The following is a 27,161-nucleotide window of genomic DNA, read 5'->3' on the forward strand; positions in this document are numbered from 1 at the left end:
CAGAGCATCTCTCCTCCTCATCAGTTCTATCCCAGCACTCCAGCCCTGCTCTGACTCACGCCTTTCCCTGGCCAATGCAGGGGCTGCTGCATCCGTGGAGACCACACGAACATTGCTGTGCCAGGCGGACAGACAGACGTGGAACTCAGACTGGCCTTTGGATCCCACTCCCAACCAGGGGAGAGGGAGGGCAGCTTCATTCTACCATCCCGCTGGCTCTCCTCCTGGTCTAGAGAACGTGGTGAGGAGGTCACCCCTGCCCTCTGCCTGGGTGACAGCTCCTACCAGCACATATACAGCATCACTGAGTGCCTGCACTTGTATTACATCTGAGGATGTGCTCTGACTGACATTGCTGGTTCTCACTGGGGACAGGGATGCAGGTTTGCATCTGTGTGACTTCCCCAGCAGGCTCAGACACAGCTCCCGGAACCTGATCAACACCAAGCATTCCCCATGTCGCTGGAACGATGTGTTCAAACACACACAGGGGGATGGAATGGTATGGTGCCACAAAGCTGCTAGTAAGTCCAAAAGAGAAGTTGATGCCACAGCACAATCACAGGGAAGAAGCACACAGAGTTGGTATGTTGCATGAGACTAAATTTTGTACAAAGACTAGCTTAAACATGGAGCCAAACAGGCTGCAAGATGCTGAGCTGCAGTGCTGAGCTCATCTGAAGAGCTACAGGTAGCAAAATGAAACAGATTTACATGTAGCCTAGGTTTAGTACAGAAAGTTAGCCCAGTATAGGAATAAGGTGGAACAGATTTAAATGTCAGATCCTCAAATAAGTGAAGCAACAGGAAGGTGTACCACACACATAACGTTAATAACAAGTATATAACCAAGGTTACTTCAAATAAGAAAAATCAATTAAACAGGAACAAAGCCCCTTAGCAGGGGATATGGAAAAGGATGTTTCAACAATGGTCCTTTATCTCCTTTGGCTGCACAAACGTCAAGGAAAGCATACATCAAAACCCAGACATGCTGGAAAGCTGCTGTGAAAGCGGCAGGAAAGCTGACTTGAGCTGAAGTGAGAAGTGAAACCTGGAGCCAGGCTTCCGCGGAGTGAAACCCTGATGTGACTGAAAGTGAGCAGCTGAGAGAGGAGCCACAGGGCCTGGAGCAGCCCTAAGGGATGAGGGAGAGGAGCTGCAGGCGCACAGCAGGAGACATCCAGCAGCTGAGCAGCAGCCAGAGCACCCAGGAGCTTGCTGACACCGTGTGGCCCCTGCCCAGCTGCTTTGGCCAAATTCACCTTCATCAGGGCCTGGGACACAGTGAGTGGGTGAGAAAATATTCTGCTACCAGCCTGAGTACACACTTCCTGGTGTCAGCCACATGAGAATCAGGAAGAGGCTGGCAAGGGCTGGAAAGTTTCGCTGCGCAGCCCTGAACCAGGTACGGCAGAGATGAAACAGTGACATGGCTGAAAAGTCAACTACGAACTGTAAGAGCCTGTCAGTATTCCCACATACGGTCAGACCCTCAGACAAAGCAGGTTGTTTGTTTTTTTCTTTTTAAATATATTTTTTTTTCCCCTTTGGCACTGGCTACTTTAGCAGGTTTCTGCTCTGCATTGTTCTAGTGGGGGAAGTTATTCCACTGCCTCTTTCAGTGGCCAGCAAAACTCTTTTTGTTGTGGGCTCTTGGCATGGAGGAGCAGTGCTCTTCCAAGCAACACTGCGCGCTGCTAGCCGAGGGCCAGAGTCCTCTCCCAGTTACAGTGGCACAAATATCAACAAACTGGGTGAGTGCCACTGAGTCACACCACGGCGCTGAATCTGGCCACAGTGCTGCCGACCCTACCCACTTTCTGCCTTCAGGTCTATGATTTATGCTGGTTTTCCCTCAAATCCTGGCTCTGGGAATCACACTGAGTGCTGAAGAATTTCAGTTTTCATTAAAAAAGGTCATCCATGAGCACTGAAACTGCTTGTGTTGTTTCCTATGGTTCTGTGTATCGAGACTGTCTTTGATGCCTAAAAATGTATGAACTGAGAATAAAAATGTTTTTGTGGTTAAAGTGTTTGGAAGCATCTCCCACATGGATTTTCTGGTGTCTAATAATACAGGAACTCATGCTACAGATGTTTTGGGGCATTTACAAGATTCTTTTCCTCCTCTCAACCATCTTGTTTCATCATTTTTGCACAGACTGAATTATCTGCCAGCCCTCAGCCCAATCTGCATGAAACAGGGAAAACAGCTAGAAAACATAGCCTGGGCTTTTGCAGGAGGGGCAGGGGCCAGAGGGCAAGTGAAACAAGCTGCTCCCTAAGGGTCTCATCCAGCTTCAGTGAGAGTTTCTGGGGCAGCAAGGCAGCATCCTGCCCCGGATGATCTCCCATCTTTGCCTCTCATGGCACAGAAGGCACGGGCTGATGAATCCATTCCTGAGCAGCCAGCACCATTGCAAGTCAATTTTTTTTTTACATCGTAGCAGCATATATTAGATACACATCAATAGTTCATTACCCCATTGCTGTTTGCACCGTGCTGGTGAAGAGCAGTGTCAGCGTTTCCACCACACGTGGCATGCAGGAGCAATGCCAGCCGTGTGCCAAGTCACCTTTCTGCAAAAGACAAGCCCCGGAAGAGTTCCCTTTCCCTTCTTCCTCACCCCAGGCTCTGGCACAGATTCACCACCTCTTGCAAAGCTCTTTTCCAGAGTGGGCTCACAGGAAGATGGCCAGGGGTTGTGGGTACGGTCAGCAATTGAGGTTTGTTGTAGGTCTGGGACGGAGACTTGGTGCTATGCTGTGACTGACTGGGGTGTGAGCACCAGCCACTTCTCTGACACTTGGAGAGCTGTGCCTTGTGCTGACCCCAAAATATCTGGGGAGGGGTGTGCAGGGGCACTTCTCCCAGGGGCAAGGGCTGTGGGTGCGGAAGCATCGAGCCCTGTGCAGTAGGAAAAGGTGGAGCTGCATCCCTGTGGCTCGTCCACCTCCTCCCCTGTGTTTCCCCCATCCTTGTGCCAAATAGAAAGGGAAATCCGGGATTTTCAGCTGCTTTTTATCCCTCTTGCTCTGCGCACAACAGGGCAGGAAGGGATCAGTCTCCGTTTCCTGGCTCCAGCAGCTCACAGGGCTGCCCAGTTCGGACCCCCTACACCCCCTTTAGGGGCTCCTCAGCTCACAACTGCCACAGTGCTGGACCCCAAACTGCTGCAACAGCCATCTCCATCCCGCCTCCCCCCATCCTCACACATCTCCCCAGGGCCCCCAGACGTGCCTCCCAGCTGCTCTGCTCAGTCAGCCCAGGGTCTGGCACTGCAAACAAACCACACTTTCCCTCCTTCCTCACTTGACGGCAGTTTTTAACTTATACATAGTTTATGTATAACATGTGAAGTAGGGTACTACAATGAAAGAAATCCCTAGACTCTCAGAGCAATGCACACAGGAGCCCCTAAAGGGAGAAGAAAAAGATGATCAGAAATAGGTTATTTTGAAGGCAGTTTTTTTGGGTGCTATTTCCTGGCAGGCAGGAGAGCAAGACCCCTGGATCTCAGGCCACCAGCGTTACCAGGGACATTGCTCTGCATTCGTTTCACCTGTTACCAACATCACAGCCAGACACAACTAAGACTGTCGAACAGCTCATCCCAAACTGCTCCTCAATACCTCAAAGTCAAGGGCCTGATCCTGCCGGTTACCCTCTGGAGCACACAGTGCCTAAACTAAAAAGGCAATGGCAGCTGTCAGTGGGATGGGATCTGGATTCCCCACTCCCAGGCTGCCAGCGGGAATAAAGACCATGGTGTGCAGCTGCCAGGAGCTGCCACAGCCCCAGAGCATCTGGGGACAACCCCAAGCACAAATCCAGGGAAGCCAGGAAAAGCAGAAAGACACAGGGCAGAGGAGATGCCTACCAGCATCTGTGCAATGATGACACAAGAAAGCCAAAAAATCAGCCTTTGGATGTAAACAGCCTTTGGGGTTCGCAAAATCAAGACTTCACATTACGACAGAGGAAATTTCTTACCATAGAGGCACAGAGGAAGACGAGCACCTGAGACGCTGCTCACGACCAGCATTCGAATGGAGGTAATGCTTGAAAACCGCTGCTCAGGACCACAATAGCAGGGTATACACTACTGCGCCAGCACCACACTCTGCTCTCCAGACACTGTGCACGATGCCCCACGCACATGACTCCAGGAGCCAGGATTTAAAAATACCAAACATCGCAAGTTCCACCCAAACCAAACCACCAGCCAGCCTGGCCCATTACATTACAGCATCGTCATATGACAGAGCAAACAGCTCCATTGCTGGGCAGGAGGATCTGGGGAGAGCCATCTCTTCAGGGCAAGATGGAGCCAATCCTTTCAACAATGTAAACACTAAAGCAATGCAGTTGAAGCACTCCAGGTTCACAACAGACAGAGCCAACGCAGAGCTGCATCTGGCTGTCCTCTGTTACTCGTGCTGTAGTGTCTTACACTTTGCTTTTTGCAGCAAAATGATACTTGATTGACAGCCAGCACAGTCACCAAATCAAGCTGTTTCAGGACAGGGCTCCTGGCAGCATAGTTAGTGCCTTAGCATTATGTGAATCTCACATGGCTGAATTCAGCCCTATGTGAATGCCGCAGCACTGCCCTTCCGTGCTTGATGATGCTTAAACGAAAAAGAAAAAATCCTGTCCTATGCATGGGGACACTGGAGCAGAGTGAGGGTCAGTGCATCCACCAAAGCCACGTGTTGGCTTTGGGGAGGTGCTCTGAGCTCCAAGGCACATAGGTACTGGCCAAGGAGCAGCTGCACAGCAACTGTGCACTGATGTGAGGACATTTCAGCAACACCACGGACTGCAACAGCGGAACATATGTGAGCAAGAAGCAGAGTCACCACATCTGATGGCAGGCAGGTCTAGCTCAAGGCATTCAATTGTGTGTCAGGCACATGCAGAGCACACCTCATCCTCAGTATTGCCACTCTCTGCTGTCTCAGCTGCCCTGGTGCTTGCTGATTGCTGCCAAAACATGGGGGTAAATAAATAGGGCCAGCTCTGATGGAGTCCCTGGACGAGAGATGCCCAGGGCTAAATCCATGCTATGCTGTCACATTTGTGGCTCTGAATGGGGTGAAACTCCTGTTTCCACTGTGTTTCCAGCTGGCATACTCCAAATCAAGCAGCTGTATCAATGACAGCCTCATCCCCAGGCCAGCCCTGCTCTAGGATGTGGCATGGGAATCCACGCAGAGGAGCGATAGGGCCACACTGCCAGGCAGTTTTCTGATCTCTGCGGGATAGCCAGGGCTAAAGTATCCCTGTGCTCTTGCAAAGACCCTGAGTGGGCACCACCTCGGACTGGTGGGACCAAGCCTCCCACTGGTAGATCAAGCTACACACGGGCCAAGCGCAGATGCTTGGTGAGAACCACACATCTCAGAATCCATAAATAGAACACCCCAGAGGCAATCACGTTCGGGCTGCAATGACAAACCCTTGGGCAGAATGAACCCCCAAGGGAGGCTGTGCCCCAGGGAGCTCCACCAGACACTGGCCAAGACTCCAGAGGTCTGCATTCTCATTTCACTCTGGCAACCTTTGGCAACAGTCCTACTAACTGCTTATTTAAAGTAACCTTGATATTACTGGCCCAGCAATCCCATGGCTGCACTTCACTTGCTTATTCAGTCAACACACACACACACACACGTGGTAGTGAAGACTCCAGACACTTTAGTACCAGTGAACCAAACATAGCAGCCATTGGTGACCCTTCTCCCAACCCTTAAGCCATTGTAAATATTCAGCTACCACACCAACCCTTCCCCTCTCTGAAGCCTCACCAAGGGCTGGAAACAGGGAATGATTCCACCCCAAAAGCCTGCCAAAGGCTCATGGCTGATCCTGTCCATGTCTGCAGCCCATGGGGGTTTAGCTGGCTTGCAGGACAGTGCTTAAATACCCTGCCACAGGGCTGATGAAACCAGCCCAGAGGTACGGATGTGGCAGGAGGTTACACATGCTGCCCAGTGGTGCCACAGCAGCACCTTGCAGCACTTGTGCAGGAGCCACGGCCTGGCTTGAAGCTGCCCTATCCATGCACACAAGGCGTTGCATTGGCTCAGACCTTAGCCTGGCCAGGGCAATTCCCAGAAATCCAAGACTTTACAGTGTGCTCCTAAATTTCTGCCCTTGCAGATGAGAATTCAACCTGGGAGACTTTTTCCATAGTTTCCAGTTTGCTCCAATAAAATAGGTGACGATTCACCCAAGAGAAACACAGAGCTTGGACAAGAGCAGGGATCGAGGGATTTGTTAGTTTTACTGTGATGTGGTCAGGAAACAGTCCTAGCACTCATTTTCAGCTCCTCCCTCTTGATAGCATCTACCATATGCAGGCAGTGGAAAAGAAACAGCCTTTGATATAAACATGATAGTGTGATTCATTGCAAGGCTGTTTGCAGCTATCGCTTCACCCCAGAGCTTGGTGCATGGCTTCACCCTGTGACGAACGGAAGCACTAGCCCTGCTGGCTCTTGGTTAAAGCCCTTCTGCCCGCAATGGCGACAGGCTGGCAGAGCCACACCAAAAGAGCAGAGGGATGCTGCTGGGGTTGCAGGAGATGTCAAGTGTCTCAGCAGGGCTTGGTTGCCAGCAAGCATTCATCAGCAGGACAAGAGGCTTTCACACTGTGCAACCCAGCCCCTCACTAACTCACCCCATGGCCCAAAGGCACCCGCTGTGTCTGTGCCCCACATGCAGCCCCTGGGAGGGAGCTGAGCCCCACTGACCCAACATCTGCCTCCAGCCCTTGGGATTCAGCGTTCTAAGCTTGGTGAGGAAGGTGTGTTTCCAGCTCCTTTACAGTGCTATGAGGACAGCCATCACTGCCGCTGTGGGACACGACCCTTGAGTGCCAGACTGAATCTGGGGGCTGGCCTTGGTGCCCATAGACCAACTAGATACCTCCATCCACTAGTGCACAGGAAGTAACACCATTCCCACCCACTCCTGCACGGATTAATTAGGTGTCATTTATGCAGCACTCCAAGGTGATACCAGTGCTGCAGACAGGAACAACCAAACTGGAAATAGTAGTTCATCACTGCTGATCTGAAAGCTTTTCTTCTATGTGCCAAAGGACAACATTTCACCCAAGATACCTGGGTTGCAGTCAGCTAAAACACTTAAAGCTCAACTGAACAAGATCTCAAATGCATCAGGGAATAAGCCTGTGCTACGGTAAACATGGGAACTAATAATTTGTTCCCATCTCCAACTCTTCAGAGCCTGACCCGAAGGTCAAACCAAGCTTTTACCTTCTCCTGTATTCCAGTACTTGGGGAAAAAAAATATTAGAGGAAGAAATTAGCATGTGAAATTTATCTAATTAGCCCACTGGAGTGGAAAATACTTGCTAACTACTTTGAAGTTGAACCTACTGTACTTATTAGGACATCACAGAGGAGAAAGGAAGGAAGTGAAGATGGGGAGACCACCAGGACAGGTTCCAGAGGATGCAACTGCCCAAGCAGCACAGAGTTTCACCTGGTCATGACTCTTCTCAGTCTGAAGAGCTGCATTAACTCAGACACAGCTGTGCTGGAAGAGACCAAAGGCTGTGCTGGATTCCTCTCTAACTTGCCATTTAGTGGACTCTGCAACAAGGGAATATTTCCCAGTGATTTTCACTGTGACAAAGGGCTAAGCATTAGGCTGGGATGCACAACCATGAGTGGGCCAACTGACCAGGAAGGAGGGAGGCACTGAGACTGCACATGGCCTGGGCAGCAGCACCCACCGCTGTGTCACATCAGCCCACTGTTCCCTCCCAGCCCTGCAGGCTCCAGTGCACAGGGAACGGGTATTGCTGACAAAAGAACTGCCCATAAAGCTCCATCGTGTTAGGCAACTGCCTCGGATGCCACAAAAAGCTGTTATAGCACTTTCAACAGTCCGTTCATTGATTTCCCCATTTCCCAGATATAGAAACTTTTGTTCTTTTATTAGTAAAGCTTTGGAAATCCCTACCCATAATAGCAAGAGAGGAACCCTGGGAAATTTTGCAACTGCTGTGGCTGAATTATGAAAGGGAAGGAATGATGGCCCCACTGAAAGCCAGCAAGAGACAGAAACGAGAGACACCTCTGCCTGACACGCACCTCACGTTCCCCTTTCAGCTGGCCACCCACTAAACATGGGCACAAGCAGCCCATGTGCCTCCATCCCCTCCAGTGGTCTCCTGCCTGCTGTTGAAATGCTCCCCAGAGGAGCCCCACTCCATGCTGGGACAGAGCAGTTTTCCTGAAAAACAGGAGTACGAGATGTCGCTCACCAGAGGCTGCAAGGCACTTCAGAAAGAGGGGAGCTTGCTGATGGGCCATGATACTACTTTGGCAAAGGGCAGGGAGGGTTGTAAAGTGCCAACTCAACTTCAGCGATGCACTCATCACCCCAGAATATCCTTTGCAAAGGAGAACAGGGCTAGGAGCTGGTGAGTGATGGAGCTGAGACCAGCAGTGATGGGAATACCTCCAGCTCCCTTTCTTTGAAGCTGATTTGTTTTACTCTGTCCCACCCCTGCCTCTTGCACACTTGCAACAGGCCAGGAAGGCAGCGCTGGGCCAGCCTGCTGCAGAGAAGGCAGGGTCTGACCACTTGTTAGGACATTCCCTGGATAATCCAGTTTCTGGACCCCCATCTCTTAGGGTTCAAGTACCTAAAGGTCCCCATGAAATACAGCTCCTGAACTTTTTCACAACCTGCTTATTCCATTTCCAAGAAGAAAGGCCATTAGTGAGTCTGAAAGTCCTGAAATAGAAGGGGAAATACCAACACAGCTCCCTCCAGGTGCCAATGCAAACAGGCAGAAGTGACGGCAGGGAGATGAGCAGGTACTTGCATGCAGTGTGAACATGAGACACCAAACCCTGGCTGGCGGGGGGGAATCTTTCAGCTGTGAAAGAAGTCTTCCCATCACTCCACAGACAGAAACACCGCTTAGGACTTCCCCGCTGGCTTTTCCCCACTGGCCCATGCTTTGCAGCAGAGGGAGGTGCCAGTTTCGTGGTGCACAGGAGCTGCTATGCCCCCACTTTCCAGGAATGGAATACAGGGCAAGCATCCTCAGTGCTGAAGCAGCAGCACGCAAGCACAGAGAGGCAGAGCAATCCCTAATCCAACTCCTGCTCACAGGTGCTGCCAGCCAATGATCACCCGCGAGGATCCCATCCTGCTCTGCTAAAGCACGAGAGAGCACGGGATGAAAGCAGCGGTGGAGTCCTGTGCTGGGATAGGTGATCACAGCCGGGAAACACACACAGGGCACATCCAGAGCCTCAATTTAAATGGAAACGGGGATTCTGGAGACCATGCTCCCAGCCTAAACTCATGGCAGTTTCCACGAGAAAAGCGCTAACCCTTTCAGTCTTGCACAATGGAGCCAACATGCCAGTAATGACTCGAGGGTTGGGGATGCCCCAGTGTGCCAGATTACTGCCCAGTGCCCCACCGTGACACAACCAAAAACCCCACCAACCTTTAAAACAGCACACAACCACCTTAAAAATATTTTTCTTTTGTGCAGTAAACCCAGGAACGGGATTGGCAGCAGAGATCATTTCCAAGCAGCCCAGCGTTCAGCCCCAGCCACTGCCCACGTCTCTAGCTTCGGTTTCTTGCTCTGCCGGGAGGGAAGCGAAGCCTCCACCCCTAGTCAGGCAAACCCTGAGGATGCCCTGTGCTGCCTCACAGGCCACACAGAAATCCAGCACCAGATTGCACTACTGAGCAGGAATGGGTCTTGCATGGTGTAAGCCTTAAGAAACCTCCTGCTTGAAAAATGAAGCTACAGCAGAAGCGAGCACGGAGCCGCGGGCTCCCCGGCACCCGCCCGGCTCCTCACACCGGCTGCTGGAGGCACCCGGCTCTCGGGGCGCGTTTCCCGGCACACCCCTCCAGCTCTGCAGTGGCCATCGCAGGTATCCCCATCAGAGCAGCAGCACAGGAGGTCCTGGCAAGCCCTGGGGGGGCTTCTAAATATAGGAGGCTCCCTGCAAGTCCCCTGATCCTGCAGGGGCTGCTGCGCTGGCGCTTCCTGCCCCTGCCAAGATCCAGCACACTGCCCTCCAAGAAAGTCCTCCCTGCTCCCAGGGAAGCAAGCTCCTTTCTGTACTGTCGTTTCACCTCTTCAGACACAGAGATGATGTTGAAGAGAAGGTGACATATCAACCATGATAGCAACCGTGACATACCAATTGTTTCCCATCAAGAAAATCCAGATTTAAGGCTCCTGCAGTGACAGTACAAACACTGAACACATAGAACAAGAACATGGCTTTTCCCTGCTCCAAAATCAAAGGAAGTTCTGCCTTGAATTTTAACCGCACCCGGATCACATCCAAAACCCTTACACAGGTGGGACACCAACTGCTCACCACCTACCCCTCTGGAAAACAAGGTCCCTATTTTGTGTTCTCCAGTAGCTTTACCACAGGTTGCCTTCTTGTATGTCAGGTTTGTGGCATATTTCTGTGAGGGGCAGAGTTAAGATGACAAGAGGAGCCCCCAGCAGGAATCCCCTGACCCAAGACACATCAGGAAACCTTTATCTCACTGCTGCAACCAGCACCATTTTTTGCCTCGTGGACCAAGCCCTACTCTACAATGGCTGCACCTGCAGCACAGCAGCAGAGCGAGAGGGCAGGATCGATGCCCACACAGACGGGAGACGAGGCAAGGCAGGCACCGCGGTGTGCCTCCCAGGTTTTACACACACCAGCCACTCCAAGGCAGCAGAGCCAGGCAAACACTCCCTTTTCGCACTGAGCTGCAACACAAGGCTTTTTCCCTGCAGGAAGGCTTCCCCTCCCTCCCAAACTCCTTTCAATTTGGTGCCTTGGATGTGGCAAGTGCAAGACATGGTCTGTCTCAAAATACACTACTTCAGAGAGGAAACAGTCACATCCGGAGGCAGTGCCAGCTCTTGGCATCTTTAACTTTGCCAGAAGTTCATCACACCTGGGCAGTGCTGGGGTAGGGTCACAGCACCTCTCTTTGCACACCCACCCCATCCCTGCAGCTGAAAATGGGCTGGCAGCTCACTTGCCTTCTACTTACATCATCATCCTGCACGCTCAGGGGGATATCCAACATGCACATCTGCACAGGCTGCACCAGAGCCTTCTGCACGTTGAACAAAGGTTTTGCCTCCATCTTCCCAGGGATGGAGGGGCTGCTCATCCTCTCTCTCCTCTGCCACTCCTCTTCCAGGAGCAGCTCCGGCCCAGGCAGCAAACCAGATCTGAGATTTCTCCCTGCTCGATTTTGTCAGCACATCTTGTCAACAGCTGCTGCTTCTGCTGCTGTAAGAGGTCTTATTTCCTTCCTTGCAAATCAAAGAGCAGTGAGGAGCTGCACCAAGAGGCTGTGTGTGCGCGTGTGTGAGCAAGTGCGCCTGTGTGTGTGCGTGTGCATGTAGCCAGCGATGTTCCCGAGGCTGGTGAAGCAGCCCCTCGCAAGCACGCCACGGCACACTGCCTTATTCCAGCCTCTCCTTTCTTTCAGGGCAAGCTCAGTGCTGGCTCCAGCTGCTGCTTTGCACTGGCGTGAGGTTTTCAGCCTCATCTACATGCATAGCACTTGCAAACCCCGTGCATTGTCCCAGAGACACAACAGGTCCTGCCTGCTGTTGATTTCAGATTATGCTCAAACAGCGTCTGCAGCAGCTACAGCATTTCACTCTGGCTTTTGTGGCAGGCAGACAAGCAGAGCTGGAAGGATGAGAGGGTGTGAGAAAGAGAGCATGAATGGTCGGAGCTATAGCCTCCCTTTTTCATTCCTTCTCTCTTCCATCCCTGTTTTCCATTGTCCAAGGCAGTTTCAGCTCAACGCCCTCCTGTACCCCAAAGACCACAGTGAGGCTTAAATAATTCACATCCAGAGAGTGCTTGGGAGCCTTATGGCAGTGCAGCGTGGCACTAAAATACAGTGAATACTGATGTGCAGGTCAGTCCTGCATGGAAAGTTTTGCCCAGGTGAGTATGGCACTGGCTGACTTTTCCATCAGACAGAGACAGCGGCTCTGAAACAGTTTTGCTAAAAAGAGTATGGCACAAAATGGGGTGGCTTTGCTACAAAGGGCATCTTCCTACAGAATGCACACCAACAGGAGCAGTAGGATGAGAGAGTAGGCATGGAGCAATGTGTATCTCACAGGTGTTACAACTCTCATAGAAAAGAGTAAACCTGCGCCCAAGCCTGTGAGCCATTTTCTCACCCTCATCAGCTGCAGAGACCAGGCTTAGTAACAGGGGAAGACATCCCTCCAGCGAAGACAGCAGTAGACAGAAGCAGTCTGGTGGATTCATCCAGCCACACCCAGCAAGGGGACTCATTGGGACCAGTTAAGCACCAACACAGGGGCTGCAAAATGCCAGGGCAAGTCAATACAAAGTCCTCGTTGCCCTCAAACAAACAGGAGTTTACGTCCTTCGGGCTGCCTTTCTTGCTAGGCCCAGGAGTGATGATAAGTAGGGTGAACAGACCCTGCTCCAGCAGGCATTTTTAGGTGGTTTCCCATGACTCCAGGCAGCAGCAGGTCCCACTCTGGGGCTGCCCTTTGCCAGGCAAAGGTTTGGGACAGGGCACGTCTGTCCCGGCTTTCCCAAAACCAGCTGCTGCCTTGAGGCCACAAGGGCAGTGTGTGGCATGCCCGGGTCTCAGAGGAGAGCAAGAAGCCCTGCTGAGCCCGGCATTCCTGCGGTGTTAGGTAAGCTGGGCTGGGCCAGCCCTGCTCAGCGCCCAGCCAGAGCGGGGCTGAGTCATTACCCCAGGAGCCAGAGCTGGCTGAGATGCTAGGGTTTGACAGGTCTCACACACACTTGCAGAGCTGGGCACCTTCCCAGCGCACTGGTGTGGAGTGTGGGACTGCAGCAGGGTCCAGCCCATCGTTCCTGAGAGAAACGCAAGGGTGAAAAAAACAGTGTTTACATCCTGCGGGAATGGGAATTCATGTACAAGCCTGAAACAAGACCAGATGGGATTAAACCCACCATAAAATATGTTTTAACTGGAAATTAGGCAGATTTTTCAATCACTTTATAGCCGAGATGAGCAGCAGCAACGACACAGCAGCAGCCCCGGGAATGGCTTCGCAGGAGAAGAGAGAGGGACATCACAGCTCAGCACATGGACAAAGCAGTATTTCCAGGGCCATCTCCCAGCTTCTAGCTGACAGCATTTTGGCAACTGTCTGGCTCTTTTCGTTGCAGAGATGTAGTGCCACAGCCCAAGAAACACCCTGGCATGGCCAGTCAGTAGCCCTCTACGTGGATATTGTCTGGGTGACTCAATACAAAGTGCACTCCGAAGGAGGACAGTCCCACATTTCGTACTGCTTTCATAAGCAACAAAACCTGTCCCCAGCACGGACAGTTCCCACAGCTCTGATTCCAGCAAACGTGACTCAAACCTTTGCCTCAGCCCGAGCTCAGGTTACTCACCTCCCCACAACAGCAGGTAGGCAGAACATGGCTTTCCAATAACAATCTTCCAGTAACAAGCTGGGCATGGCCAGATGGGATTGCACCTTCCAAAGGGCCTAAGTGACTGCATCATCATCCTTAGAAGGACACAGATTTCACAGTCTGGTGCCAGAGTCTCTAAGGGCTACCACCCCCAGGAACCCCCTTATCACCCTGTGCAGCAGCTATTCTTTACTATGGGAACAGGAGTCTCTGCAAAGGTGGTGTGGAGGTGTAGCAGTCCCATCCTCTGCGGGTGCCCGGGTCTGCGGGGGCTCCCCTGGACTTCACGGTAACAACAAGGGATAGACAGCAGAGTTTGCTACCCCAGAGCACAGACTTCTGGCAGCAGCTCAGTCTGCTGAACACAGCACCCAGAACCCAGCACCGTTCTGGTCTCGTTCTGGTCCCCAGAACACGGCACCATTCCACCAGGCAGCTGTAGACACCAAAGGGTTGTCCTGAGCCTTCTGGAAAAGTCACAAGCCACGCAAGCAGACTGCCAAGGAAAGCAAAACTACAAGTGCAGAGTCCCAGGAAAGATGCCAGGCAGCGCAGCAGTGGCTGAACAAAACAGCCGCACTGGAGAACCACCTCCAGCTAACAGGAACGGGACACAGTGGACAGGGGCTGATGGGGCATGAGAGCTGCTGTGTATGGAAGGCCTCAGCCAAAGGTAACCAGCCAGACGTGGGTATTCATACAGTCCCAGAGACAGCACAAAACCTTCTCCTCATGCCAACTCGTACACATCCACCCACCGGTCTCCCCAGACACCTGCATAAGTCACTGGGGAACATAACATTCCTTCAACAGAAAAAGGCAAAGTGGTTTTGAATCAGGAGATTTATGCAGAATTACAAAGCAATGATTTCCCCAGCATCAAACCAACCCAGACAGGATGATCCTATGCAGGTTTCTGAATGACAGCCTCATCCTACTGCTTCTCCAGTCTGCCTGGCATGAGTGCTACAATCTCAGATCCTCCAGCAACAGCAGCAGAGTGCCTTAAACACACCACTGCACTGATAACAGAAGAGCCATTCTCACAGACGGGATGCACCCACTGCTGCAGCCCAGCAGCAGTGCATTCAAGCTCAAGGAGTGGGGAAGCCCTGCAAAGGGTGCAGAAGAAATCTCCCCCTGGTACCACCTTGGCACAGTGGCCACTTCTGGCAGGCAGGGAAGCCCTAGCACAGCCACTGATGCTTCCCCATTTCATTTTGCACTAGAGCTCTATTGTTTCCCTGCAGATCCAGCTGAGCAGATAAAGCACATCATGAGACCTAACTGCTTAGCAACCATTACTGGAAAAACACTGTTTTCCAGCAAGTTTTGGCAGGAACAGAACAACTGCAGGGCAAATAAACTGTGATCCCTATGCTGTATGCATCCTGCTCCCAACTGCTTTACTGCTGCCCCAGGGAGAAATGGACTGCTGCACTGGGAAGTGCACCCATTCCTTAAGGTATGAACAGCCTCTACCACCCTGCAAGCACATCACTTTGGGCACACCATGATGGACCAAGACTGAATCTTTGCATAGGTGGATACACGTTTCAGTGACAAACTCATACATAGGAGGATCTTAGTACCCAGCATAGCTGCAATGACATAAACATTCAGAATGATCCAAGAACTGGTGACCAGCCTCTCCCCACCACATTGGTTGTTCCTTACACCAAGTGATTCACAAGGACAAAGGGCCACCTAAGAAGGGCTGAATCCAATGCTTGATGCAGTCAAGCAAAGACTTACACAAAATTAAAGAAATTCCACAGAAATAACAATGGCAAGTTTGTTTTTCAAAGGAAATTGCAACTCCACGTGTGGTCCGCAAGCCAAAATGTCATGGCATCCTACACATGCACCATTTGGTTTTGAAACAACACAAACCAACTGGTTTATTTTCACTGTGCAAGGCTGATAGAAAGGCAAAGAGGAAATGAAGCAGCATGACGGGTGAAAGGCAAATGGAAAATCCCAACAGTTCTTCCCCTTTAATAGTTCTCGGTAATAGAAAGGGGAAACCTGCTTTCAAAAACACAGAAATCCCAACTTGAAGCATCCCCCTGAAGAAATCTGGCATTTACAGAAAACCTGTGGATAGATTTAGAGGCAGATACAGGAAGCAGACAAGAAGATGGATGCCTAGTGGGACTTGCAGGAGACCAGGAGCCAGTAGGATACCCGTTTCTTAGTGAACAGCAAACACATTTTGATACCTAAGTTCATAGGTGCTTCTATATATCCTATTTGAAATCCATCTGCTTTGTCCCAAATGAGTCATGAGAAGAAATCCCATTGCAAATCCCACTGCACCCTTGTTCTGATGTATTTATTTGAAGAAGCCACCCTTGTTCCTTCAAAGGTATTCCCAACAGCGGACGCAGCTCATGCTGCAGCTCAGGCCTCTGGAAAGCCCCTCTCCCATTCAGCATCCTGAGGCGGATAAATTCCCATGCTCCCCAGAAGAGATATGCAAAATTAATTCACAATCAAGCCCGTGCAAAGCATGGGGCAGCCTTTTAATAGCTGCAGAGCAGCAACTATCCATGCAAAGTGAAGCCGACAAGCATTAGAAAGGAGGTGGGGGAAAACCAATTAGTTTTCTTGGGATTCCTCCACACAATTCCCACTTGGGGGATTTCAATTTTCATACTCTCCTGAGGGTGGAGAGTGCACCCTGGGAGCCATCGTGTCCCACAGGGGAGGGACGGGGACATTTCCCAGTGGCCACCCCTTATGGTCCTGTGATGCAGCTGTGCTGGACCAGTCTCCATGGAGACTGTCACTGCAGCAACAGAGGCCAGAGGTGCAACTCATGGCACTGCAAGAAGATGCAAATGAGGCCAAAGAACGTCTCTCTCCCATAGAAGAGGGACCATCAGGTACCCATGTGCCTCATTTCTGCTCCTGAGACCATTTCCCTGCATTGGCAGGATAAAAGGGCTCTGCTGCTTGTGATCCAGCTGCCTCATCCCATGCTGAAAGCACTTTATCCTGTTGAAATCAGTCCCACAGGAGCTGATAATCTTGAGCTGTCACAGTGGGTAGAGCATCGGGAGGGAGCCATGCTCAAAGGTGTCATGGCAACAGTTTATTGAGTTTCAATAACCACTCTCTCTCCAGGTGGGGACAGACCCCAGGCTGGGGACACTGATTCAGTGTCCTCTGCCTTTACAGGAGGCCCCACCAGAGCAGCACACAGGAGGTGGAATGGCCTCCCTCCAGCACCATACTGGTCTCATGCCACATACACAGAACAGCCATCAACTGCCTGTGCTGTAAATAGGATGAAACTCCAGCCTGGAGGCCCACCATTGATTTTCACTGCCTAACAACAGGAAAGCTTTACAGTCCTATTAACTGAACACCCTTTCAAGCAGCACTGGGACATGCAGAGGGGAGCTGTGCAGTTAGACCCACTCCACGCAGTGCCTGGCTCCAAGAGGTGCTGGTAAATTCCCCAGAAGCTGGGCTGTGACTCCTGCAGTGGCTGGTGCCACGTCAGTGCTGGCCCCCGCAGAGGCAGGTTGAATCCCACCAAGAAACACAGAGCGTCGGCTGCAGGTCACTGGCCAGAGTGCAAAGGAGCGAGCAGGCCTTGCCCAGGAAAATGGTGCCCACACGAGAAAACTTGGCAGGACCTGAGCCCTGAGATACTGACAAATATCACTGCATTTCAATCTCTTCCTATTTACCACCTGGTCATATTTGTAGGTGTTTCCTTGCAAAAGATAGACTGCTTTGGCCCAAATATATAAACATTTCATAGAAAAATGTGAATTTCATCCTAGGAGAACGGATGTATCTCAGAATACTATTTGCAAAATGTTCCAAGATGATATCCCTCCTCTCTAGTTTGCAGCAACAGCCAGTATGAAAACAAAAATAAACCTTTCTGGCAATGTGAGGTCCCAGCTTCCCAGCCAGCCCCAGGTAGCCCAGAGCCACATCGCATCTTCACGTGAGGGCAAGAAACCCCTGTGTCCAGTGAGCTCAGAGGACACTGCTACGCCACACACAGGGACAGGCACCGGCGCAGCCACGGACTCTGTGCCCAGGCCTCCTCCAAGCACCATAGGAGGGGCAGTGCCACCGTACAACATATGGGTGCCTGGCTGATGCCTCATCCTACCAAAGTCCCTCGGGGTCCGGATCCACCTTCTAATGGCATGGCCGGGATATCTGCAGCAGTTAGCCTGAGGACAAAGGTCTGTGCTGCAGCAGGAGGGAGATAAAAGCCTTTTCACGGGAGGAAACGCACCTTCCCCAGACTGTCTAAGCATTTATCAGTCATCTCCCCTCCCCTTCTCTTCAATCAGTTAATCACACAGCATTGCCAATTGCCAGACCTAAAATTTTTCACAATGGGTTAGGAATGCAGAGACACGGGATGGGCACTTTGTCAGAGGCCCCGATACTGCCAGCATCCCGTCAGTACCACCTGCAGTGACGGAGCAGGAGGCTGGGCTCACCTCTCTGAAACAAAACTCTCCCTTCCTTTCAGTGTTTGTTCCACAGGGGGGCAAAACAGACTGCCCTCCACAATCACTGGGACAGCAACCTGTCCAATTCCCCCATACAAGGGACAAGGCTATGGGGCCACAGGCTCTAGTTCACAAATCCACCAAACCGAGGCACCACGCTTGCACCAACCTCCTTATAACTGGAGCCACAGAGGACAGCAGAGCCACCAGAAGTGCCAGCCTGTCACCATGGAAATGCTGAACAGGAGGGTTTGAAGCCTGCTGGGACTTTCAACAGGGCCCTTCATACAAATGCTCAGGGCTCATGGTTGTTTAGGAGGAGAATTGCGCTCCCCTTGGCCTGCTGGGCATGAGGCAACTAATATGGAACTTCTGCCAGGATAAAAGAAAACACCTGGAGAAAGGACATCCCCTGCTCCTCCAAATTCCACACAGGCAGAGCTCAGCCCCATCCCATGGCTGCTCCTGCCCCAGGCCAGCTGTCCTCTCCTGTTGTGACCACCAGGTCTGCAGCAGTGGGTTCCTGGGTCTGCACAATCAATGCTTCTGCACGCCTTGAACAGCACTGCCATGGGAAGACTCCTGCACAACCCCCAAGCAAACCTGACCACTGCTCCCACGAGGGCCGCCCAGCCCCCTTGGCAAGGGGCTAGAAAGCAGCCGAGGGCTGGCCGTATTCCTATTCCCCATCATTCAAAACAGGCACGATGCAGCAGCCAATCTGACCAGGAAGCTCTCACCTGCCCTGGACCTTGCAGTGCCACCCCAGCTGCCATTGTTGCTTTTCATGTCAGTGGAATCTCCTCCCCAGGGAGGCGAGCAAAGAGCCATGACCGCATGGGACACGGTGCCGAGAGGGATGGACAGGAAACACAGTGGGAAGTCTGCTGTGAGATGGAGGCAGCAGGGCCAAAAGAACAGGGCAGGGTGGCTGCCAAGGATTTCAGAGGGACCTACAGGCAGCCCTGTGAAATGACCCCAACCTCCCCATCTCACACCAACGGCCCGCACCGAGCCAGGCAGGCTCCTCCAGCACTGAACATGGCCTTTGGAGTGTTTGCTCCCTGCCTTCAGGCCAGGCGGGGTGTTTATAGCAAGGAAGTGGGAAATAGACTGGGACCACATGGAGGAGGAAAGATAAAAGGCAACAGCGGATGTCCTGAGAAACCAGCAAGGGTGTAAGCCAGGCACAGTTTGCAGGGTAATAACAGCCAGCATGAGCCTTCAGGGAGGAGGTTCACATGGCCACATTGTGGATCCTGGGCAAAGCATTACCTCGAGGCTGTGCCAGCAACCTGCACCCCAGCTGCACATTCCCTCCTCTGATAATGCCAGGACTGCTTCTCCCACCACACAAGTAATCCCTCCAAACAGCAATGGTCAGCCTACAGTAGCCAGTATCTACACACATGACTCATTTACTCTCCTGTTTCTTTCTTTTCTAGGTCCTACAGGGAAGTGTGGAGCCTTACCTGGGATGCCTTCTCATCCCAGGGCTCTCGCACCACATCTAAGCTCTCTCTGAACCTACACAGAAACACAACAGACCAAGGGACAGCTTCTCCACTCTCTCTCTGAGCTGCAGCAGGCGAGTGACCTACCAGGGCACAGCTGAACCCCTTCCTTCCCCATCAGACCCATCGTCCTGCCTCTTTTCTTCCTTCCCCCTGCCTTTGAAACCTCTTTCCAGGCAGGGTGGTGAAGGATGCTGTATTGCAGCTGCACCCTCTCCAGGGAACACACGAGGGCAGGAGCCCATGGGGCCATCCCAGAGTTCAGTGAACCCAGGAGAACCGAGGGGCTGTAACTGCAGAGGATGAACTCCCACTGCACTCCCGGGCCTCAAGGGAGCGGGAAGTCTGTGATCCCGCAGCACCACCACCACCACGCTGCCTTTGACGTCAGCACATGTCTACAAACATTGTCTTTGACCAGCAGCCAAAACTTGCAGTGCAGGCAGATATCAGTAGAGAAATCAAATATGAGCAGAGAACCTTCTCCGGGATCACTGGCTGGTGGTGACAGACAGAGGTGAACATGCAGGGATTCATCCAGGTGACTTGGGAGCCAAAAGGTCCTCAAGAAATCAAATTATTTAAAATGAAAATCCCCAAGGAAACCAGATGGGTGAACCCTCACTGCAGGTCACGCAGCCTGGGCTTGGAGAGTCCCAGCAGGAAAACCTGCTAACATCTGAAGGCTCTGCCAGTGCCACTGGATCCCATAGCAGCCGGGGCCAGCCCCAGGCACAGCAAACCCCAGCACTGCTCAAGCCACGGGGGCAGCAACACAGCACATCCAACCACACTGCCCCAGCCCCGGGTTTAAGTAAAGCTCTACCAACACTGACAGCACAGCTGGGGCGGCCTGAAAAGCAGCAAAGGCAGCTCTGCCAGCCACTGCTGATGGAAAGGTCGTGCCTTTGCCTCTTGTCTACCAAGCGCTAGAGAAGGTGGGGGGATGGGTTGGCTGGTGGCAGTGGGAACAAGCACAAAAGGGAGGTGTAGATCAGGGCTGGTTTTTTTACAGGAGGGACACAGTGCTTGATCCGGCTGAGGTGTCACAGCAGGCCCATGGTGCCTTCGGGACTGGACCTTAGGTCTCCGAGGTTGGAGCTGGCTCACATTACTCATCACCAAGAGCCAAACACAGCTCCTCCTTCGTGAGCAAGACAAGACACAAGCACCGAGCTCCTCTGAGCAGATGCGCTCCCTGCAGCACTCAGGGCGGTTCGCTCGCCCCTTCCCGAGGGAGCCTCTGCCACGCTCCCACTCCCCCTCAGCACCGACGAGGGCAGAAAGCACGGCAGTGATTGATAGGGAGGGCAACAGCGCCGCCTGCCGCACAGCCCGCCCGGCCCGGGCCTGCCCCGCGGCGCGCCGCACCGCTCGCCACGACCCGCAAAACGCATCCCCGGCCAGCAGCACGCCTCGGGAGCGGCAGCAGCGCTGCTGCAGCAGGCAGGAAGCGTGCGACAGCCCCTGCGGGCACCCGCAGCTGACTGCCTGGGGACTGCCTCTAGCTTGCACAGCAGAGCAAAGGGCGACAGGATGGGGGAAAGCAGAGCAGAAAAAGAGCATCCCAGAGCACATTTAGGGACCATAGTGTGTGAGAGAGATGGAGGAAGAAGCAGACAAGCTCCCTCGGCAAAAGGAGATAAGCAACCCCTCTTCTCCATCAGCCCTCTGCGGGTGAAGCACATCTTCCAGCCTCTCTACAAGCAAGGGGATAGGAGAAGAGGCAAACAGTCCATAACATTCACAAAGCCCTGGCAAGCTAGCTGACACGCTCCCAAGTATCTCCTTTGGAGAGAAATCCCAGATCCTGTCACTACATACCATGCACTCCCATATGTACCAAGTCACCCTGTTATCCCAGGGAAACTCCAGGCAGTGGAGACACCTGGGAGAGCAGGGTCAGCCTGAGGGAGCCAGCTGCAGTTTCTCTGCACCTCCAGCCCCAGTGGCTGCGTGTAGTTGCCAGTTTGCCAGCCCTGCTCCACAAGTGACAGCACTTTGGTGGCAAGTGAAGCAGTTTCTCTGCATACACCGCCTGGAAAGCAGGCTGGCAGCCTCCCCGAGATAGATCTATGGAATGGTTTAGGTTGGAAGGGACCTTAAAGCTCAGCCAGGTCCAACACCTTCCACTAGAGCAGGTTGTTCCAAGCCCCATCCAACCGGGCCATGAACACTATCAAGGATGGGGCAGCCACAGCTTCTCTGGGCACCCTATGCCAGCACCTCAGCACCCATACAGGGAAGAGCTTCTTGCTTATATCTAACCTAAATCTGCCTGTTCTGAAAAGCCCCTTCTTTCTTCACATGCAGAGTCATCTCAAAGCAAACCGACCCCAAAGATAATAATAAACTGCACTGAGCTACTGGATAAAATCAATCACTACTGTATCCCAGCGATTTATTCTGGATCCTGCAGCAGTCACTGCATCCTCTGTTCACATCTGATCAGCACTATCTGCAGGCACACATGCATGAGTGGGAGCTCCAGATGGAGCCGCTGAACCACGCTGAGGAGGGACTTTTCATCTCTACCCGCTTCCTCACAGGCCTGCTGCCAGCTGGACCCTTGCTTGCTGTCACTTGTTGCCAACTCACCCTCCTACACATGGCAGGGCATCACCAAGAGTTAACTCCTAGCCACTGAAGTCGCTTCAGACACAGCTCCTTTCCCTGCCTCAGAGCAGATGACAGGGATCGCCTGCACCCTGAGCCCTGCCCTCAGCCAGCCCAGAGCCTGCTTGTCTGCCATCTGCTCCCTTCTCCAGCCCCAACAGCCAGGAAGGGAGAGAGCTTGGTTGAGGATGGAAGCCACCTTCTGACCCAGCTCACAGGCAGGTTTTGGTTTGAAAGGCTGAAATTTACCACTGCACATGAACCTTTGCTTTCAGATGTCACGACACCATGAACAACACATCTGCAGCAATTAGAACAGAGATGGAAAAAAGCTTGTTTGCTCAGCTTATTTACTTTGCAGCACTGAGTTTTCCCAGTTCTTTGTGTGGGTCTTTCCCTTAGCAACAAGGGAGAGCAACATTTGAGAGACATGAAAAATGGATCTGCACAGTGGTGAGGCAGGGTGCCTGTGGCAGGGTGCGGCTGTGGGTGCAGCTGGAAATTCCTTTTAACTGATAGTCACAAATGACGTGACTTGGATGAACTACATCCCTCAAAACAAAGCGGCCACCCTCTTCAAGCAGGATTCAGGCTTCTAACCTGTGATATCCACCATAACACCTGCCATGAAGGATTCCAGCCTTGTAACAAAAACCTCTACATGCCTTAGCTTATCCAGACATAAAACAGGAGCGAGTATAAAAAGTGATGAGAAGGCTAAAGTGGAGACTTTAATACAAAGCTCCCCATAGGAATGCAACATGCATTTGCATTCCCAACATGGAAGGGAGACCTTGTTTTTCTGGACAGCTTTACACCTGTAGTTTTCTGGATCGCCTAGCAAGAGTATTCTCCCAGTGAACAGCCCTGTTGACAGAGTGCTCTTATTCTTGAACTCTGGCAGGGTCAGGATACAAACCCCAGTATCTTGGTTGCCAATCCCCTTTTCCAAAGGGACATGCCACAGTCTAGCACACATGCATGCTGGCTTCTGCCTCACACACTGCCAACAGAGCTAATTCAGCTTTTGTTTATAGGGCTGGATCAAAGCAAATGAGGTTCAGACCAAACAGACCCAATGGGTGCAGGAGGCGGCTCTGGTACGCACATTTTCCAGTCCAAAAAATTAATCCCTGCCCACTTTTCCACCACAGCATCAGCCCTTCCCTTTACTCATTCTTGGGTTCCCAGGAGCCATCGCTGCCCACTTACCTTCTCACCACCCCCACAAGGGCAGCAGCACAGATTCCCCTTCCCAAGGCTGGTGTTGTGAGGGGAACACGAGAAGAGGAATAGGAAGTATCAAGTCAGAAGAGCATCACGACCAAACAGAGCACCCCATTTTGATAAGACCCCAATTTTCATACCTTTGCTTCATCCTGCCCGCAAGCTCCAGTGGATTTGTGAGCACAGAGCTGTTGTCCACCTTAGCTCAGTTTAGCTTCATTTAGCCTCATAAACACACAGGCAGGGGACCTTTAGGTGTCACTTGGCTTAGGTGCTGCCTGAAGAGCTGCGGCCCTGGCCTGGTGGCACAGCAAGCACGTTTGCAGCTTGCCAGCAGCCACACAGCTCAGCAACGGCTGCAGAATCGCACTGCCAGCCAGACCCTGTCCCAGACTGTCTTGCTTTCACTCCCAGTCCTTCATCCCCACTTCTACCGGCAGCACTTGTCCACTACGCAGCCGGAAAGCGAAAGGATAAAAACCAAACCAAAACAAGAACAGATTCCCTCCTGCAAAAGATTCGGCCTCTCCCCGGCCGCAGCTGGCGCTGCACACCGGGGCCGGGACTGCTGCACCGACGGTGTCCCCCCCGCCGCAGCGGGCAGCGACGGACAGGCACCTGCGGCTACCCAGGAAGCCACCGCGCCAGAGCGCCGCACACGCATGAAGCACCCAAAGCCAGCCCCCTCTCGCTGGGTGCTGGAGGGGACCGAGCACGGCCGCCCACGCCGCTGCGCACCGGAGCCGGGAGCTCGGGGACACCGCGAGAGAGCTCCCGGGGAACGCAGGCGCCGGGCGAAGCGCGCCGCTCACCTGAGTGTCAATCATCATCGTGCCCCGCGCATAGCCCCGCGCCGGGGTCCCGCGGGGCCGGGTCACCGCCTCCCCGCGCTGCCCGGCGACCGGAGCCGCACCGCGCCGGCCATGGAGCTCCGCGGGCCCCGGGAGCCTCCGCCGCCAGCGCCAGCGCCGAGCCCGCCCAGGAGCGCCGAGGGCAGGGCGGGGCGGGGCGGCGAGGCCGGGGGCGGGGCCAGGCTCGGGGCCCGCGGGCGCTGCGGGGCGGGGGGCGCGTCCCGGTGCGCGGAAAGGGGCGCGGGGGCCCCGGGGCGGAGCTGCCCTGCGCGCAGCGGCGCTGCCTGCGGCGGTTCCGGACGCCCGCTTCGCGAGGCCTCGTTGCGCCGCTGCGGTGATGTCGGGAGGAGCAGGAGCCGCGAGGAGGCCGCGTCACGCTTCGTGGCCGGGTGCGTGCAGCCGGTGCGATGCGCCCGGTCCCGGGGACCACCCCCTGCCGGCGCCCACGGGAGCGCCGTAGCGTTGGATCTTGCTGAAGGGCAGCACCGTGCGCTTACAGTAACGGCGTCAGTGCTGGACAGCGGGCAAATGCATACTTCGACAGGTCTCACTACGGTGAAAGAAAACCGAAACCGCGCCAGCAAAACAAAAACCCAGAATGAAGCACTTTTAAAAAGCAGTTTCTTATCAGACTTCCTTTGAATTAACTGAAGGTTCGGCAGGGGCAGGGGGATGAGGAGGGCATTCAAGCAGCAGAGACTTCTGGTTAAATCGGTCTGGCTGTTCCTATGACTTCATACTGGTCTTACTTGAAACAGAGACATTGGGGTTTTCTGTATTTAATCTAAATCTAGACCAAGACAGGGCAAGTCGGTACAGCATTACTCTTATGCTTAGAGAAAGAAGGGAGATGGGTGGGTAGGCAGACATCTAACAGTCATTCCTCCCATGTGTTTTGCTGGCAATGCTTTCCTGGATAATTTGATTTTATGGACCTACATGTGGAGCAGAGCTGCAGGATGGGGGATTTGGTATGAGTAATGGCAACTGCTCCTGTAAATTCCTTCTCCAGTTCCTGCTGTCCCTGGAAGTGCTGTCACTGTCATGGTCACTCCACCCGCAGAGCAGCCGTTGCTCTCTGGTTCACCTCTGCAGATCCCAGATACTTGCTGGGGCAGTGAGGCAAGGCACAGCAGGGGCAATTCAAGTGGGAAAATAGTAACCCTGGTGCTTAGAGCTGCCCTTTGAGATTAAAGCATACCCCCACTGAGAAAGAAACTCATTCTGTGCATCTCATTCACTAGTGAGCAACCAAGACTAGTCCCTGTGCAGACACAGAGAGCCAGCTCCTTCCTCAGAAAGCCACAGGCTAAACAGGTGAAGACAAAGGGGAGGACAGTAAAACCAGCCATTCTGTCAGGGAGCTCACAGCCTTCCAGCTCCTTTCCACCACCATGGTGCTTTAGCTGCATTAACCCAGCCAGACACACATTCCCCATGCTGGTTTAATTCAGGGAACGTGTAACTTACGTTCTTATCCTTCCTCATCCATGTCTGCTCCAGGACAATCTCATCTGCATGATCCTGACAGATCTCCCACAGAGGTTTGACGAGGCCAGGCCTTTCATAACTACCCTTTTATACCATATCAAAGTGGTTCAAAATAGTATTTCTGGTCAGTAGTGTCAGGCAACACCACACATGGGAGGGTTAAGGGAAATCTGGATAGGAGCAGAAAAGGGTGCTGGTCTGGCTTGGGGGAAATAATTCTTGTCCTGTCGGTGAGGAGAACAAGAGGATCATGGTCTATCCTCACCTCGGATCATATTCAGTGCTGGAAGTTTCGGTTTCTGATCCCCTGAGTTTTTCCATGGGGGATGAATGCACTGTGCAAATCACCAGCCAGGACAAGGAAAGAAAAAGCTTGTCAGAGGGGTTCTTAAACAAACAATGAATGATGAGTCTGTTCCAGCCAAGCAGAAAAGGATGGATGGAGGGATGGATGGGTGGATGGATGGATGGATGTGTGGATGGATGAATGGGTGGAACAAGGGGCCCTGGGGGAGGCAACAAGCTACTGATCTGAGGCTTGGATAAGGGCAGAGCTTGAGTTGGAAATGCCTTGAAAGCAGTGTAAATCGGCCAGTGATTTATTTACATGTGGTGACCCCCTTTTCATGCAGTACTACATGTGTGTTTCCATGTCCAAATCCCTTTGGCACAAGGACATGTAAGACAAGCATTGTTCCTTGTGGCAAATGGAGGAAAACCTCACATGCAAGAGTACTAGGCTGCTGCCTTACTACCACATGCCTCAGTTTCCCCACTGAGTGATGGATGTCAGTGGGGGATCCAGATCAGGAAGGATGTCCTTGGGAAGCTCCCACCCTCGGGAAGGCCCACAAGCCTCAGGCTGCACAATGCGAATGAGAGAAGGAAAGCTTGCTGCTGGTGTTGGGGGAAGGGGATTGATTGTCAGCAGATGACAACAGAAGGCCAGGTTTTCATTAATCAGAGGAGGGCACGAGCTGATTCAGGGAGCATCTCCCACCCTGCACTGGGGAGCGCGCTTCTGCAGCCACATTCTTCTGTTCCTACAGACAGAGAGTTTCTAGCTACTGCCTCAAAATGAAGCCCTGCTTGGCAGCGCTGTGTCACCTCATATGTGACACAAGACCTTCCCCTGCGGAGAATGGCACTGCGCAAGTCAGGCTCTTACCACAATGCCCCCAGGGTCCTGGGTTTGGCCAAAGGGTGGCTAGGAAACAGAGCTGCAGACCAAGCCTCTCACTAAAGGTTTTCAGAGCAGGTACGCCAGAAACATAGACCACCCTCTGCCACACATGATTTGTGCTGGAGAGCTCCCTCTCATGATGGATTTAATACAGGCTGTGAATATCTGCACAGGAGTTCAGTATGACAGCGTGAAGCCCAGTGCCTGCAAACACAAACCAGTTTAGAGGAGAGTTAAGGCATAAGGGGAGCTAGGAATTGGCAGAGCTGATCTATGGATGTGGGGCTGCTAT

The 27,161-nt window shown here is 52.8% G+C and overlaps 1 protein-coding gene across 2 annotated transcripts in view; it reads right to left on the reverse strand.

Moving 5' to 3' along the window:
- Positions 1–24,313, reverse strand: part of RALGDS (ral guanine nucleotide dissociation stimulator) — a 60,183-nt gene extending 35,870 nt beyond the window's left edge. Inside the window, exon 1 of one of the 2 annotated variants that reach the window (XM_065695956.1) lies at positions 24,157–24,313. In XM_065695956.1, the coding sequence (XP_065552028.1) occupies positions 24,157–24,174 (18 nt within the window). In that variant the 5' untranslated portion in view covers positions 24,175–24,313. Of the gene's footprint in view, positions 1–11,089; positions 11,266–24,156 lie in introns of those variants that run through there. The other variant, XM_065695954.1, reaches the window with a different exon arrangement.
- Positions 24,314–27,161: the final 2,848 nt, after the last annotated feature.

The sequence above is a fragment of the Lathamus discolor genome, chromosome 15 (genome assembly GCF_037157495.1).
Source record: "Lathamus discolor isolate bLatDis1 chromosome 15, bLatDis1.hap1, whole genome shotgun sequence".
Lineage (NCBI taxonomy): Eukaryota > Metazoa > Chordata > Aves > Psittaciformes > Psittacidae > Lathamus > Lathamus discolor.